The sequence below is a fragment of the Quercus suber genome, unplaced genomic scaffold (assembly GCF_002906115.3).
Source record: "Quercus suber isolate HL8 unplaced genomic scaffold, Cork oak 2.0 scaffold_137, whole genome shotgun sequence".
In the NCBI taxonomy this organism is placed as follows: Eukaryota; Viridiplantae; Streptophyta; class Magnoliopsida; order Fagales; family Fagaceae; genus Quercus; species Quercus suber.
The window spans coordinates 849,945-867,992 of NW_027069599.1; the positions used below are offsets into that span (position 1 = coordinate 849,945).

The window sequence follows — 18,048 nt, forward strand, 5'->3', positions numbered from 1 at the left end:
ATCAAAATACCTTGAAACCTCTAAAATGACCAACATACCTCTAAACCTATAAAACGACCAAAATACCCCTCAAAATATCTAAAATGACAAACATACAACTAATCCTATAAGATGAACAAAATACACCCGAAGCCTCTAAAATTACCAAAATAGGGGTTTGGGGTATCTTAGTCATTTTTTAGGTTTATGGGGTATTTTGGTCATTTTTTAGTTTTAGGGGGATTTTGGTAATTTTTTAGGTTTAGGGTGTATTTTTATCGACTTATAGGTTTAAGGGGCTTTTTTGTCATTTTCTAGGTTTCAGGCTATTTTGGTCATTTTTTAGGTTTCGATGATATTTTGGTCATTTTTAGGTTTAGGGGTTATTTTGGTCGTATTTAGGTTTTAAGGGTATTTTGATCATTTTTTAGGTGTCAGGGGGTATTTTAGTTAATTTTTAGGTTTCAAAGGTATATCGATCATTTTTTAGGTTTAGAGGAAATTTTGGTCATTTTTAGGTTTCTAGGTTATTTTGATTAGTTTTTAGGCTTCGTGGTTATTTTGGCCATTTTAAAGGTTTCATGGTTATTTTGGTCAATTTTTAGGCTTCGTGGTTATTTCGGCTATTTTTAAGGTTTTAGGGGTATTTTGGTCATTTTTAGTTTTCAGGGTTATTTTGGTCAATTTTTAGGCTTCAAGGTTATTTTGGCCATTTTTTAGGTTTCAAAGGTATTTTGGTAATTTTTTAGGTTTTGGAGGTGATGGGATAGCGAAAAAGCCATCTCCTGTTCGTCCAGTTGGGTCGTCCATGACATGCAATTTGCCAAACAACTAGGCCATCTCCTATTCGTCCAGACCTCTCTTCCCTAAGAGGTCGACTAATCAGTTTATCCCGTAATCAAGTCAAAAGGGTCGTCCACCGATGAGTCTCATGGACGACCAAAGAACAGCATGACAAAGGGTCGTCCATAAGCATTGCACATGGACGACCACATAATACTTAGCAGATTTTGAAGTGGTTCATCAACCGGTGCTTATCCCGTCAATTTCTCCCAAGTATGTAACTTCTAGCAGCGGTTATGACCGTTAAAGAAGTTACATCCGGATCCCACAAATCTGGGGGAAGTTATTGAACCAAATAACCGCCCTAAAGTACCCTATATAAGGACCGGTCCGAATTACGTAAAGGGACGATATTCTGAGATCCTTACATTACAGTTAGATTTCCAGGAGGGAAGGCACTAACTTCACCATCGGAGGATATTGGACCGGTCCACCCCGGTCATTCCTTTGATTCTTGTCTTCTTTTTTCAGGCCTCTGCAAACGTTGTAGCCCATCGAAGCCGAAGTATTCAACCAAACTGATTTTATCCACTATCAGTTGGGCGCCGTCTGTGGGAATCTCGCGTGAATTGTTTTGCAATTTAACTTTCTGAGAAAAAGGTTGAATGGTTCGGACTAGGTCGAGGGCTACAAGCCCAGGCCATCAGGGAAGCAGAGATGCCTCAAGCCATCCCCAGCGAAATCACCAATCAGCGCCTGCCACGCAGACGCCTTCCATCCAACACATACAGTCCATGGCGGCCGCGATGGCGGAATTAACCCGCCAAAACCAAGAATTGGCTAGGGAGATAGAAAGGCACCGACGAGAAGGGCAAGTTGAGGGACAGTCTCAGAGTCGAGGAGAAAATCCTGAGCCCGAGATTCAATCAAGAGGCACCACTTCGCGAAGGGTGCCACATCTGGAGAAGGAAATGGATCAGATGAGAAAGGTTATGGATGAGATGAAGGAGAACATGAGAAGGGCAAATCCTATAGAGGATTTGGTCCACCGAACAGACTCCCCTTTTTCTGCTTCCATCAATGGGCATCCCCTGCCGCCTAAGTTTAAAATGCCTTCCCTGGACTCGTATGATGGAACACGTGATCCCTTTGATCATATCGCTACTTTCAAGACAACAATGCATCTCCAAGGAGTTCCAGACGAGATCATGTGTAGAGCCTTCCCTACTACCCTTAAGGGGCCAGCGCGTGTATGGTTCAGCAAAATACCCCCGAATTCTGTAAGTTCTTTTGAGGAGTTAAGCAAATTATTTGTCAATAATTTCATTGGGGGACAGAGACACAAACGTTCCTCGTCCAGTTTGCTGACCATAGAGCAAGGAGAGAATGAAAGCCTGCGTTCCTTCATCACACGCTTCAACAGGGAAGCTCTGACGGTAGACGAGGTGGACGATAAGCTACTTTTGGCAGCATTCTACAATGGGGTTAACTCAGACTTGTTCATTCACAAGTTGTATGAAAAAGAGCCCCAATCCATGGCCGAGCTCGTCCATTCAGCCCAAAATTTCATGAATGCAGAAGACGCCATCATAGCTAAGAAGAGGAAGAGAGTTGAAAGAATGGAGGTCAACCCCTCACGTCATCCTGACCAGGGGCCTCGTCCAAAGAAGGGACGAACGGAAGATAAGAAGGATCGTGACAGGGATAACAGAAAGGCAGGCCCATCAGCAAGGAGTCAGAATTACACACCCTTGAATGCCCCACTTGATCAAGTGCTTATGCAAATCAAGGATGATCCTTCCTTGAAGTGGCCGGAGAAGATGAAGGGAGATCCTAACAAGCGCAATAAGAATAAATATTGTCGCTTCCATAGGGATCATGGTCATGACACGGATGAGTGTTATGACTTAAAACAGCAGATCGAGAATCTTATCAGGCAAGGAAAGTTGAGGCATTTCGTCGGAAGAGATCATAAAGATGAAAAATTGAAAGCAAAGATGGAAGAACCATCACGACCACCATTAGGAGAAATAAGGGTTATCATTGGTGGGACGTCAACGGGGCAGTCTGCCAAGGCAAAGAAGTCGTACCTCAAAGCAGTGCAGAACGTCCAACTCTCTGGACGACCTCCAAGGACGAAGGAAACAGACGAACCAGCCATTACATTTACGGACGAAGAAGCTGAAATGATCCATCATCCACACGACGATGCAATTGTTATTACCCTGCTTATAGCAGATTACAAAACCAGGAGGGTGTTAGTGGATAATGGGAGCTCCGCAGATATATTGTATTATCCCGCCTTCCAGCAGATGAGGATTGGACAAGATCAGCTTCGTCCTGCTTACTCGCCACTGATAGGATTTGGGGGAATGAAAGTACAGCCCGTGGGTACCATTACCTTGCCTGTAGTGGTAGGGTCATACCCACAGCAGATAACCAAGGAAGTAAATTTCCTTGTGGTGGATTGTTCGTCCTCATATAATGCCATCATTGGAAGACCAACTTTGAACAGTTGGAAGGCAGTAACTTCCACATACCATCTATCAGTTAAATTCCCGACGGAATGCGGAGTTGGACGAGTACAAGGAGATCAATTGGCAGCCAGGGAGTGTTACCTAGCCATGTTGGCTATGGACGAGCAAATGCATACTATGAGTATAGAAGAAAGGAAGATTGTTGCAGAACCGACTGAAGTATTGGAAGATGTTTTATTACAAGAAAATGATCCAGAGAAATTCACTAGAATTGGAACAAGTTTGAAGGAGAAGGCGAAAAAAGACCTCGTCCAGTTTCTAAAAAATAATGCCGATGTTTTTGCATGGAGCCATGACGACATGCCTGGTATTGACCCAGGTGTAATCACTCATCGACTGAACGTGTCCCTCTCTTCTAAGCCTATTCGTCAAAAGAAGAGGGTGTTCGCCCCTGAACGAGAGAAGGCTATCAGGGAAGAGGTTCAAAAACTGACTACAGCGCAGTTCATCCGGGAAGTCTATTATCCGGATTGGTTAGCAAATGTGGTGATGGTGAAAAAAGCAAATGGCAAGTGGAGGATGTGTGTTGACTTCACTGACTTGAATAAGGCTTGTCCTAAGGATAGTTATCCCTTGCCTCGTATTGATCAACTGGTAGATTCTACCGCTGGCCATCAACTGTTGAGCTTCATGGACGCCTTCTCAGGATATAATCAGATAAAGATGGACGAGGCAGATCAGGAAAAAACATCCTTCATTACCAGCCAGGGTCTATTTTGCTACAATGTGATGCCCTTCGGTCTGAAGAACGCAGGGGCAACTTATCAAAGACTGGTGAATCGCATGTTTCGTCCACAGATAGGACGGAACGTAGAGGTGTACGTGGATGATATGCTTGTGAAGAGCTTAGACGAAGGAGGCCACTTGGACGATCTTCAAGAAACCTTCGAAACACTTAGGCGGTACAAGATGAAGCTGAACCCAAGTAAATGTGCCTTCGGAGTATCTTCAGGGAAGTTTTTGGGATTCATGGTTTCAGAGAGAGGAATTGAAGCAAATCCAGACAAGATCCAAGCCATACTGAACATGGAGCCACCGAAGAACATCAAGGAAGTCCAATCTCTAACAGGACGAGTTGCAGCCCTAAACAGGTTTGTCTCAAGAGCCACTGATAAGTGTCTGCCCTTTTTTAAGATTCTTAGGAAGGCGTTTGAGTGGACGGACGAATGTCAAAAGGCCTTCCAGGACTTAAAGCATTATCTTGCCACGGCCCCGTTGCTAAGTCCGTCCGTACCAGAAGAAGAACTATATTTATACTTAGCAGTGTCCCCACACGCCGTGAGTTCAGCGTTGGTCAGGGAGGAAGAAAAGGTGCAAAAGCCTGTGTATTACACTAGCCGGGCACTGAGAGGGGCAGAAGGAAGGTACCCATTGATAGAGAAGCTAGCCTTCGCACTAATAACAGCTTCTAGGAAGTTAAGACACTACTTCCAAGGTCATGTCATCGTTGTCATGACGGATCATCCACTCAAGAAGGCAATGAGTAAGCTTGAAGCCGCAGGACGACTAATTCAATGGGCAGTTGAGCTCGGTGAGTTTGATATTCGGTACCAACCGAGGAATGCGATAAAAGCTCAAGCCCTAGCAGATTTCATCGCAGAATTTACTCCGAGTTGTGAGGACTTGGATGACAAAGAAGGCAATAAAAGATGGGTCGTCCATGTAGATGGATCATCTACACTGTATGCGGGAGGTGTAGGAGTGGTTTTACAATCACCAGAAGGAGATAAATTGAATCACAAGGTTCGCTTGCAGTATCAAACAACTAACAATGAAGCAGAGTATGAAGCCCTTCTTAAAGGGTTGGAGTTAGCTAAATCTGTGGAGGCAGACTCTGTACTCGTCCTGGGAGATTCTCAGTTGGTTATAAGCCAAGTAAACGGAACATGTGACGCCAAGGAAGATAGAATGAAGAGATATCTGAAGAAGGTGTTACGCCTTATGAAGAAATTCAGAGAAGCTAATTTCGTGCAAATCCCGAGGGAAGAGAACATGGAAGCTGACACTCTAGCGAAGGAAGCCTCCGCCAATGAAGCTATGGGCAAGTTGGATGAAATACAGTACCTGCCGAGCATAGACCTTCCAGAAATGTTACAAATAGAGGGTGAAGAAAATTGGATGACCCCGATAGTCTCATACCTGAAGGACGGAAGGCTTCCAGAAGGGAAGGACGAGGCCAGGAAGCTAAGAGTTAAATCAGCCAGATACATCCTTATAGACGAGATTTTATACAAACGAGGCTTTTCACAACCATACCTTAGGTGCCTAGCTCCAGATGAAGCAAACTATGTATTGAGGGAAGTTCATGAAGGAGCATGTGGCAATCACTCAGGAGCCAGATCACTCGTCCACAAGGCCATCCGTGCAGGGTACTACTGGCCAACCATCCAAGCTGATGCTAAGGCATACGTAAAGGTATGCGATCAATGTCAACGTTTCAGCAATATTCCTAGACAGCCTTCAGAATACCTCACCCCAATGATGGCCCCTTGGCCTTTTGCACAGTGGGGTTTGGATATTTTGGGCCCCTTCCCGACTGGAACCAGACAGATGAAGTTTTTAGTAGTGGGGATAGACTACTTCACTAAATGGGTGGAAGCTGAACCCTTAGTAAAAATTACACAGCAGAATGTCAAAAATTTCGTCTGGAAGGACATTGTATGCAGATTTGGAGTACCAAGAGTGCTAGTATCCGACAATGGACGACAGTTTGACAACACCCCCTTCAGAGAATTTTGTGAACAGCTTGGAATCAAGAATCACTATTCCTCACCCTCCCACCCGCAGGCCAACGGACAAGCAGAAGTAGCAAACCGATCCTTGTTGAAAATCATCAAGACTCGGCTTGAAGGGGCCAAGGGGGTATGGCCGGATGAATTACCAGGTGTTTTGTGGGCTTACAGGACGACGGCAAGAACTCCCACCGGAGAGACTCCTTTTAAATTGGCTTATGGGAGCGAAGCCGTCATACCCGCAGAAGTGCATATGGCCAGCCATAGGGTGATGAAGTATCAGGATGAGGAAAACAACGAACAGCTTTGCCTTAACCTCGATCTCATAGACGAGGTTAGAATGGACGCGGAGCAAAGAACAACAAGGTACAAGAATCTCATGGCGAAGCGGCATGATGCTATGGTGAAACCCAGGCGCTTCAGTGTTGGGGATCTTGTCCTTAAAAGGGTTTCTTTGGCCACCAAAAACCCGGCCCATGGGAAGCTGGGACCAAACTGGGAAGGACCTTACAGAGTTATCAACTCCAAGAGACAAGGATCCTACTATTTAGAAGCCCTGGATGGACGAAGGCTAGAGCACCCGTGGAATGTTGAACACCTAAGGAGGTACTATCAATGAAGGGTGATCATGGACGAGTCTTAGCATGGACGAGACCTTTTGAAGCTTAAAGTAATGCTTAATATTATTTTCCAGTGTTTGCTTATTACAGTTGTGTTTTTAAGTGTATAAGTATTTTATGCTGCTCATGGACGAAGTTATGTTGTATTATGTGTTTTAAATTCCCTAAAAGCACAAGCTCTTAAGCATGTGCCATGGTTGTGGACGAATGATTACATAGTATGGATTGCTGAATATACATATGGTGTGTTTTAAATATGCATGAGTGTATGGAAATCCTTTGTTTTCTATGATTCAAAATGATCCACGGAAGGCGAAAGGCCAAAGACGAGAAAAATCATTGGACGCAAGGATTTATCGTCTAAAAGCTTTCCTTTAGAGAAGGATAAAGCAAGAAAAATAAACAAGGTACGTCCGTCCAAGAGCAAGACGAGGCAAACCTTAAGAATAATCGTCTACACTATGGACAAACCATGCGCATGTGAAAACACCATGGGCCCATAGACGAGTCTTGCCGACTTAATCCCGTCCAGGGAGGAGTTGAAAGTTTCTTAGGACGAATGAATGATCGTCCTAAATCCGAGTAACAATTAAGTCTAACAAAAAGACATCACCCATGGACGAACATGTTTAAGGCGAGATAGAAATTGAGATATCATCGTCCAAACCATGGACGAATATTAAGTGTGAAGAAACAGTCCATGGACGAGCCCAAAGGGCTAAATAATCCATCGCATGGACGAGAATTTGCTGAGAATACTATCGTCAAAAACAAATAAGTAATCGCCTCTAGTTTTGATTGAACTAGCCAAAAGACGATACTCATAGACGAATTAGAGATGTATTTTAAGGGTTCATTTTTACTCCAGCTTTGTGATGAAGGAACTTCGTCCATAAGCCCAAGCCAAAGTAACAGTATGGACGATACTAATAAGGTATGTTCATAAATCCTTAAAACATATTCAAAACGATAGAAACAATAAACCATTCATTCATTTATTCATGAAATCTAAGGGTAGACCACCACAGTCCAAAAACCCTTGAAAGTAATGAGTAATTGTTCATAAAACCTCGTCCGTAAACTTGGACGATGAAATTGTACTTGAATAGATTTTAAAAAAAAAAAAAAAAAAAAAGAGAAAAGAAAAGCCCAAAACATTAGGGCACCTTAGAAAAACATAAAACTTTGAATATTCTACTGATCGTCCTGGTTCACTTCGTTGGTGGCGTCGTCCTCCACATTCACATCCTCAGAACCCGTCATGAGCAAGGAGCTTTCTGTAGCTTGAGGAATCTTGAAGGTGTCAAAGTTCAAGTCAGGGAAGGCGTCCTTAGCATCAGCACGGAAGTCCTCATATCCAGCAGCATAGTGGCTGTCTAGACGATTCTTATACTCGCTAGACTTCTTGAAAGCTGATATGGCTTCCTCACGTGCTTTTTCTAAGGACGAAGAGAACTCTGAAGCTTGACCTTCCAGGTATGCAATACGAGAATCTTTTTCTATTGCATCCACCTTAAGTTCTTCGACCTCGTCCTTCAGTCTCGTCTCAACCCCCAGTAGACGGTTGATTTCCTCAGTTAGCCTAATCACCTCTCCCTTCTTCAACAAAACTTCATTGGTAGCCTCTTTAACCTTCTCTCTTGCCGTCCTGGTCTCCTCAGCGAGCTCCTTGGCTTGGCACGTCGCTGTGTAAAACTTTGACATAGCCTGTCCATGGACGAAGAAGAGTTAGAAAAAAAAAAAAGAGAAGAAAAGAAGTACATAAGGACGAATTGAAAATTTGTACCTTGAAAAGGTCATGGATGCCAGAACGTTCAAAGTCCTTCACAGACATGTTGTAACATTCGTTGACTTCATTGTCTGTGACGAGCCCTTTGAACGTCCTCCATGCATAACTTTCGTCCAGCACCAAGTTGGAGGGACGATTTGGTTCCTCTGGCAGATGAGGCTTACGCGAAGTCTTGGATGGAGGGGGAGGAGGATCACTTGAAACAGGATGAACTATCTGGACGGGCTCCACACTGACAGGAGGCTCGTCCAGATTCACCGTCGGAGGAGTGAATTTGGGGACCTTGGGAAGAGAAGTCTGAGTTGTTTTTGGTTTTTTAGAACCTCGACGACTGGGGAGGTTCTCTAGGTCCACAGCACTCGAAATTTTGGACTTTCTCTTCCCAGCCTGGACGGCACTCTTCTGGACGACAGGAGGCGCGTGGGCACCCTCGTCCCCACTGGTTACAGTTTTATCCTTGTTCTCTCTCATTGTCATTATTCCTATGACGAGGAAAATCAGTTAAAAAAAGAAGAGAAAAAAAAAAAAAAGAAATAAGTACTGGAACAGACGATACTTACTTCGTCGAGTGGTCTCCTCGTGACTTAAATTTTCAGGGGTAGGTTCTGGGCCAAGCCCCCACGTAGCTAAACTACTGAAAGTGACTAAGTCGTGAAAAGTCCTTCTAGGGAAGGCACGTACTTGGTCAATGCGGTCTAAATAAAACTTGTCCAAACGTGGACGAGTAACAGCTGCACCAATAAAAGAAAAGGTGGTTAGACGATTGATAGTTGGGAAAAAGTGTAAGAAAGAGAAGCAACATGGAAAGAAAACATACCCTCAGGACGAAGACGACCTATGGGGCTGGTAAAAGGAGGGAAGGGGGCATTACTAACTTCTGTTGGGTCCCCAGCCCAGTTTCCAGAAATGACAAAAAATTCTTGCTTCCAGAGCCTATCAGACGAGCTACGACCTCTTATTAAGCTATACTGAGAGCCTCTGGACGAGAACTGGTAAAAACCAGCTGATTGTTTTATTTCAGAGGGCTTATAACAGTAGAGGAACTCGTCCACTGTTATAGGACGATCCCCTTCCAATGCCTCACGCCATAACACTTGCATGGCAACTATCGTCCTCCAACCGTTGGGATTAAGCTGGTTAGGACCAATACCTAGCCTATGAAGGAGACCTCTACAAAATGAATTTAGGGGAAACCTAAGACCAGCTAGGAGATAAGACGAGTATACCCCAGACCAGAAGAAGGTGAACAACACCACTCTCCTTCCCTGGGTAGACGAGGTCCAAATTCGATAGGAATTTGGTATCTATCTACTAATGTTCTTAACTTAGGAGCGTCTAAGAGGGACACTACCTCAGGTGCACAGCTATATATAATAGTTTCTTCCTCCTCCTCGTCCTGAGAAGGGCTGGGTGGTGCTCTGGACGAGCTAGCCCCAGTTCCAGAGGCCATCCTGCGTTGCATTTCCTGAAATTCTTCTAGGGAAACGCCAGGGACCCCGGACGAATACTGCTCGTCCGAGGAACTACTTCTAAAGCTAGTGCTACCCTCACCACTCTCGTAACTTCCAGACGAGACGTCCTGATATTCGTCTACCTCTCTCTCCATGCTACTAGACGAAGACATAACTAAAATAAAGATCAAAACGAAAACCTAAAGGAAGAGGAAGTACCTGAGGACTAAGACGAGTGCTAGACGAGAGTCACGGACGAGATAGCTGAAAGGAAGTTTTTGAGAAAGGTGAGGGGGCAAGAAAGAGAATGTACCTATTTATAGGGCCCAGGAGTAGGGTCAGCGAAGCGACACTGTCCACTGAGAGAACGACACGTGGTAATCGCGTGGAAAAACGTAATTGATTTAGTTCCTCCACGAGTTAAACCATGACACGTGGCTGTCCAGAAGGGATAAAATCCCAATAATATCCCTGGACGACCCCTGGACAAGGGGGCAACTGATGGGATAGCGAAAAAGCCATCTCCTGTTCGTCCAGTTGGGTCGTCCATGACATGCAGTTTGCCAAACAACTAGGTCATCTCCTATTCGTCCAGACCTCTCTTCCCTGAGAGGTCGACTAATCAGTTTATCCCGTAATCAAGTCAAAAGGGTCGTCCACCGATGAGTCTCATGGACGACCAAAGAACAGCATGACAAAGGGTCGTCCATAAGCATTGCACATGGACGACCACACAATACTTAGCAGATTTTGAAGTGGTTCATCAACCGGTGCTTATCCCGTCAATTTCTCCCAAGTATGTAACTTCTAGCAGCGGTTATGACCGTTAAAGAAGTTACATCCGGATCCCACAAATCTGGGGGAAGTTATTGAACCAAATAACCGCCCTAAAGTACCCTATATAAGGACCGGTCCGAATTACGTAAAGGGACGATATTCTGAGATCCTTACATTACAGTTAGATTTCCAGGAGGGAAGGCACTAACTTCACCATCGGAGGATATTGGACCGGTCCACCCCGGTCATTCCTTTGATTCTTGTCTTCTTTTTTCAGGCCTCTGCAAACGTTGTAGCCCATCGAAGCCGAAGTATTCAACCAAACTGATTTTATCCACTATCAGGAGGTATTTATGACATTTTTTGGGTTTATGGGGTATTTTGGTCATTTTTAGGTTTCGAGGGTATTTTGGTTATTTTTTAGGTTTCAGGGATATTTTGGTCATTTTTTATGTTTCAGGGGTATTTGGGTCATTTTATGGGTTTTTGGGATATTTTGGTCATTTTTTGGGTTTCAGGGGTATTTTGGTCATTTTGTAGGTTTCGAGATTATTTTGGTAATTTTTAGGTTTCAGGGGTATTTTGGTCATTTATTATGTTTCAGGGGTATTTTGGTCATTTTTAGGTTTCGGGGGTATTTTGGTAATTTTTTTGTTTTGGGGTGTTTTGGTTATTTTATGGATTTTGGAGTATTTTGATAATTTTTAAGTTTCGAGGGTATTTTGGTCATTTTTTTGGTTTTAGGGGTATTTTGGTCATTTATTATGTTTTTGGAGTATTTTGGTAATTTTCTTGTTTCAGGGGTATTTTGGTTATTTTATAGGTTTGGGAGTATTTTGATAATTTTTAGGTTTCAGGGGTATTTTGGTCATTTTGTAGGTTTCGAGATTATTTTGGTCATTTTTACGTTTTGAGGGTATTTTGGTCATTTTCTGGGTTTCGAGGGGTATTTTGGTTATTTTAAGGTTTTGGGGATATTTTGGTCATTTATTTGGGTTTTGGGGGTATTTTGATAATTTTCAGGTTTTGGGGTATTTTGGTCATTTGTGAAGATTTTAGAGTACTTTGGTCATTTACACTTTAGGAGCACTTTGGTAATTTTGATAATTGAGTAGTTGGGTGGGTTGGGGTTTACCCTTAATAATTGGGTTTGGGTTAAAAGCAATTAGTTAAATGAATTTTAATAGGTAAATGGGTTTTATATACCCAACTCAATTATGTCCACCCCAAACTCACCCAAACCCACCCATTTGTCCACAAGCCCCTACCCTTTGCACGATATTTTCTAGTTGTTCGTTCTTAAAATTGTTATCATCAACACTTCATTTGCTTGAAGAAGGTGTAACAAGCAAATTGAGGACAGGATGGCTTTGCTTAGGTCTTCCCCTTTATTCTTTAAATGGATATGCTGTCCTGAATAATTCCAAATTTATAGTATGTTTTATCGATCTTTGTTTTTTTCTTCCGTGGGATAAAAGATTGATTAATGAACAACAGTATTGTGATCATGTCATGCACTTCCTGTCAACATATATATTTGATTTCACCACACCCTTCGCCCCCCCCCCCCCCCCCCCAAACAAAAAAAAAAAAAAAAAACAAAAACAAAAAAAAACCGAGAGTTTTCAATCATCGAATTAACATTTTTCATTTTTTTTTAAACCTCATTTTTTTTTTCTTGGTACAATTGTACTTCTACCTATTTTTAGCAATTTTTTTCAAAAGTAAATAAATAAATAAATAAATAAAAACTAATCCAAATACATAAAAGGTTTGAAATGCTACAGTATCATTGCTTAGAAAGGGGATGAGGATGCTATTAAATGTGGCACAACATTATACAAAATGAACCATGCTTGTTGTCACACCTCACAACTTGATAAGGTGCTAGCTGTGGTCTGTGAGGATAGGCATAATGGTATAGTTGCATTGGAAGTCAAAACCTTCGTGGCCAAGTTGGACGTTTAAGATTAATATTTTTTTTAACCTTTTTTTTTTTTTTTTTGAGAGAGATATTTTTTTTAACCTAGATTACCTTACTTTATCCCATTCCATGGTTTGGCTGACCTCCTTACAATTACAGTAATATTGGGTTTGATCACACGTGTGTAGGACAGAGTTTGTAATATTGTACTAGCTGAAAATGAAATCAATTAAATGACACACTTCATTTGAATCTTGAATTATGTTTATAATTTTTTTTTTATTCAACTACATATAACATATAATTGTATGCAGTACGTAAAAAAGAAAAAGAAAAAATATTAATACATTTTAATTTGGACCCCAAGATAAGTTTTCAGCTCTGCCATTAATTCCATGGAATGTATTATTTTTATAGTGATTCAAATACATAAATGATACTTCACCATGAAAGTTGAAAGACTATTTGGGTAAGGAATTGACGAACCAATACGAAGGAACAGATAAAATCCAATCCACTTATTTTATAATGGATTGATAAATTTTTAAAACTTTAGAGAATCATAGTTCAAAGAATTTATTAGGTACCCTTATAGTACGACTTAATACACCATCTTCTCACATAAATAAAAAATTTTACCATAAATTTAATTAATGAATTTCATTATTATGTGAAAAGAGAGACTACATAGCTATACCCCCAAAATACTCTCCATATACAATCAAATCCAAATTCTAATATATAAAATTTACCCACTCTCTCGCACTAAAATTTACACACAAAAAATGGCATTGAAAATAGGACTCAGCCTAATGGGGCATAGAAGAAAATACATAATGTATCAGATGCATGTTTTCTTCCTCTCACATGAAAGTGGACCCCACATGTTTTTAGCCACTCTCTCGTACTAAAATTTACACACACAAAAAATGGCATTGAAAATAGGATTCAACCTGATGGAAGCATAGGAGAAAATACATCATGCATCAGATGCATGTTTTCTCTCTCTCACATGGAAGTGGACATCACATGTGTGGGGTTCACCTCTATGTGAGAGGGAGGAAACATGCATCTAATGCATAGTATACCTCCTCAAGGCATAGAAGGAATTAACATGCTAGCAGTATGGCAGAGATATAGCACCAAACAAAAGAAAATTCACAAGCTGCCTTTTTCCCATGTCAGGTACACGATCATCGTCTGGCAAGTGATTTTCGTACAATTTTCCTTTCCAATCAACCCAGTTCTCAAATTTTTCAAAGTACAAATATACTATATCACACTTTCAGCAAAAAGTTAAATAAGTTCCCAAATAAACACAACACCCCATTCTTACTAGGGCAAGGCTGAAAACAAACATTAGCACCATTGAGTTTCAATGTTTTAGGCAATATTATATCAATACTTGTGCTTCTTTATAAAGTAGTTTTCTTAATAGAAACATTTCTTACTTGTCAAAAGAAAAATATTATGTCAATATTTTCAGCCCAATTGCTAAAATAATATAATTTTTTTTTTAATATAAAATCAAGAGAATTAACTAATGGCGTCCACGCCATAATAATTATTTTTTATCATTAGGCCGAAATACCAATTAATATACCTCTCTCTCTCTCTCTCTCTTTCTCTCTCTCTCTCTCATAGCAACCCATATATCAAAATAGATATCAATGGTGGTCTAAGATCAGAGAGTGGCGGTGTTGAGGCTTCAAGCATCAAATGGAGACTCAGCTGATGTGGGGTTTTTTATGTGAGTTTTGTTGGGTTTCTAATGGTGGTGTCATGGTGGTTTTGTGGTGGAGGTGGTGCCGTGGTGGTTGGGTTTGGGTTTATCTGGTTTTTATGGGAATTTTTATGTGGGTTTTTGTGATTGCAATGGGGTTTTTTTATGTGGGTTTTGTTGGGTTTCTTATGGTGGTGTTGTGGTAGTGCCTTGGGGTAGTATGGTGGTTGGGTTTGGGTTTATTTAGTTTTCTTATGGAGTTTTTTATGTGGGTTTTGTGATTGTGATGGGGTTTTTAATGTGAGTTTTGTTGGGTTTCTAATGGTGGTATATTTCCATACTGGTACATGCTAAGAGGAGAGAGAGAAAAATAAATATTTAAATGAAATAAGAAATAAATTATTGAGTTTGATGTGTGTACATAAAATATAAAAATAGCTAAACTAGAAAAAGTAAAGTTTTTTTTGGATCAGTTTAACTAAAAATTCGAAGAAGTTGATGTAAATACTCTAAAAGCATTAAAAAATTTCAAATTTTGAAAAATTTTAATTAACAAAATGTTAATTAAAAATAAAAGGGGGGAAATATCACAATTAGCAAGGTGGTAAAAGGACGGTAAAAAAGATGGCGTGTAAGAGCATCCCTATTGGGTAATGCAAAATTACCCTGTAGCAAACAAATCTTAAGACCCACTACATCTGCCCGTCTATTACCCTTTTGAACGATAAGAAACCTTCATGGCTTCATACATATACAACCAATATCAAAGCCAAAAATAAGTGAGGGACAATAAAACTATAAGTTTATCACTAATTAAAACAAAATAGTAATATAAGACAACTCAGATAACGAATTTAGGAAAATCTTTCTCGTCATTAGTCTCTACCCAACACCGCTTCACCAATTCTATCTCAGTCTCGCCTCTCCAACCCTCTTTGATCTTCCCTCCCCACGCACCTCTTAGTATTCATTCTGTTAGGAAAACCTAATACGGATTTAAGATCCCAATCCGATCTCACTCAAGTGAGTTGTTGTGGAACATTTTTTGCTTTAAAAAAATCATATTATATATATATATATAAAGAGAGAGAGAGAGAGAGAGGTGTTACATCCATAACGTTTTCACAACAAATTTTAGTTAAGTTTTTTTGGTTCTAATTTAAATCTATAAATTACTTTTTTGTTCACCCATATCAGCCAATAATAATCTTCCACTTTGAATTTATTGAGAAAATGTTATAAACAACCAGTCTTAAGTAACTAAAAGTGCCAAACCAAATAAATTTGATAATTGCACTAATGGCTGCCAATAGCATCCAAACTCCCATGTTAGAGAACTAATTCTTGATCAATTACTAGTACTCTACGCTACTACAACAACAAATATATTGACAAAACATGCAGATCATTAGTTCAAATTTTCTTTGGCCGAAACAAGTAAAATGGAACATCAAAATGTTTAAAAAAATAATCCAGTATATCCTCAAATACACAGCTCTAGGCCACCTACAAACAAGAACATGGTTTGCTGTTTGCTAAGATTGATATCACATGGTACCTATGTTATGCTGATTTGGTGTTTCCTATCCTTCCTGTGTCTCTTAACTGTTAAGCCTTTCAAAGAAATATAAATATCCCATGTCTTTGGGAGGATTAACGGATGCCCCGACCTTGTCATCATTGAAAATAACCCATCTACCATCTTTAAAGATGTGAGCGACATAGTGACCACATTGAGTCGAGGTTCCAATGTGGCTTACTATTCCTATCAGTCTGTATCCTGAAAAAGGCAAGTCACAACAATTTAATCAATACACGTTGCAGAAGTACAAGAATAGTCATATTTATGAATCATTGTTTTAACAGTAGCCAGGCCAAAATAGGAAAAAGGGAAAAGGAAAAATAAGTCTTAACAGTCACTAACAAATAACAAACAGATATATAATTAATTGGAATCTGTACTGCAATCAAGGAAAATGTCTGGTTACTGACGATCAACCACAATAACAGCTGTAATTTCAATCAAGTCTACTAACGTGTTGCTTTTATTTGGATATGTTTTGAAATAATTTATCAAAACCAAACCTATGAGCAAAAATGCAGCAAATACAATTAAATCTAAGCAAATTGAAAAGCAGTAATCATAAGCATTATTATGTAGTACATATCAGCCTAGACCCTATGGTTAGCAGATATATATCAAGATAGAAACCAAGATATACCAAATAAGCTGATTATTTTAATTAAAAAACGCACTACTACACTACTTGTTCAGATTGAGTTCACACTATGCTGTACGCCTGTACCACATTAAACTTTGAAAAAGGAAGCAGCTAATAGGAATGCAACAATAGTTTACAGTAAGAAGAAAATTCTCTCATAGCAGGGAAGTAAAAGCAACCACAAAAACATGCTGCACTTGTAACACAGAAAAGTCCAATGAGCCAGTAATGGAAAGCGAAAATACAGATACAGGAACAAGATACTTGTACAACACCATATAGACACGGTGATAAATCAATTCTTGAAAATTTAAGATAAGATATGCAAGGCATACTTTAATTAAAATATAATTAAGAACATATAAGGTTAATTTTTAATTCAAAAGATAAATGACAAATGCTAGAAGTCATAAAATATGCCTAAGTAATAAATCCAATTAAAAAGCAATTACTTTGATAGAGAGAAAGTGAGTAAGAGTGCAAGACAAAAGTTAAAAAATTCTAAAAGCATCCAGCTGAGTAACCATATCAGTTCCACGTCCAATAATGACACGGCTACTAGTTTGAAGTATCCATGCCTTCTAGGCTGGAACAACTTTTAGAAACAATAAACTTATGAAGTATTAGGAACTCACTTCCTCCTCCATCAGGAAGCCCAGCATCGATACGAGTAGGTGTAGTGTTTGATGTGGTAGCATCCATATCAGATGAAACAGAAGCTTCAGGATTGCTAAAAATCCAATCTGTTGCTTTCTCAATGTCACCACCCTAAAAAAAGTTAGGATGCAACCCAAAATCAGATACAAAAGTTCAGTATTTGAAACCTAGTAGTCAGATGTACTCAGCCTTTTCTCTGAGAGAGAAAGAAAGCTACAAAAAATACTCACCGAGGCCATCAGTGCTTTCCTAGCAATTTCTTCTTGAAAACCAAATGAAATTAAAGTATCAACTTTTGATTGGTCAACACTTGACAAAGTGTCAGCACCTAGTGCCTCTTGGGAAATTGGAACATCAATATCTGGAAAAGTAAAAAAGCACTTCAATATCATTTACTGCAGTATAATATGACTAAAACAATTGATGTCACAATTCTCCAAAGCTGGATCATGTGAAATAACAGTGCATGTTTCCCTGTCCTTTTTAAGATTGACATTTGAAATACCTGGATCTTCCATGTGTGAAAGTAACCAATTCATTGCCTCTTCCACGCCAGCATTTGAGGTCCTTATTGCAGCTTTCTCACAATGATGATGGTTGAATCCCATTGAGACAAGCTGGGAAACAATATCTTCATTTGGCAAGGGCTTATTTGATTCTACCTCATCCCCAGGAACTGTTAATTCATTATAAATAATTAATTAAAAATAAAAGCCAAGAATAATACTTAATACAAATTTTCAGTGCAAGCAAGTTTGCACACCCAAAAAAAAGCCCCAAATGGAAAACAAATCTCTAACAACACTGATGCAGGAACAAAACCAAAATTATTTTAGATTTTATATTTTCAGATT

At 40.0% G+C, this 18,048-nt stretch overlaps 3 protein-coding genes across 3 annotated transcripts; 1 reads left to right on the forward strand and 2 right to left on the reverse strand.

Moving 5' to 3' along the window:
• Positions 1 to 1,556: 1,556 nt before the first annotated feature.
• Positions 1,557 to 6,650, forward strand: LOC136068841 (uncharacterized). Its single transcript, XM_065776592.1, has one exon. It carries the CDS (start codon positions 1,557 to 1,559, stop codon positions 6,648 to 6,650), a length of 5,094 nt encoding a protein of 1,697 aa, XP_065632664.1.
• Positions 6,651 to 7,625: 975 nt separating this feature from the next.
• LOC112007160 (uncharacterized) lies at positions 7,626 to 9,636 on the reverse strand. Its single transcript, XM_065776618.1, has 4 exons — positions 9,258 to 9,636; positions 9,001 to 9,171; positions 8,438 to 8,922; positions 7,626 to 8,358 (listed from the first exon to the last, which is right to left on the reverse strand). The coding sequence occupies exons 1-4, from the start codon at positions 9,538 to 9,540 to the stop codon at positions 7,846 to 7,848; spliced, it is 1,452 nt and encodes a 483-aa protein (XP_065632690.1). The 5' UTR covers positions 9,541 to 9,636; the 3' UTR covers positions 7,626 to 7,845.
• Positions 9,637 to 15,577: 5,941 nt separating this feature from the next.
• On the reverse strand, positions 15,578 to 17,890 carry LOC136068851 (ubiquitin carboxyl-terminal hydrolase 14-like). The gene is made up of 4 exons (XM_065776619.1): positions 17,700 to 17,890; positions 17,425 to 17,555; positions 17,173 to 17,305; positions 15,578 to 16,095 (listed from the first exon to the last, which is right to left on the reverse strand). The coding sequence occupies exons 1-4, from the start codon at positions 17,800 to 17,802 to the stop codon at positions 15,917 to 15,919; spliced, it is 546 nt and encodes a 181-aa protein (XP_065632691.1). The 5' UTR covers positions 17,803 to 17,890; the 3' UTR covers positions 15,578 to 15,916.
• Between the last annotated feature and the right edge of the window lie 158 nt (positions 17,891 to 18,048).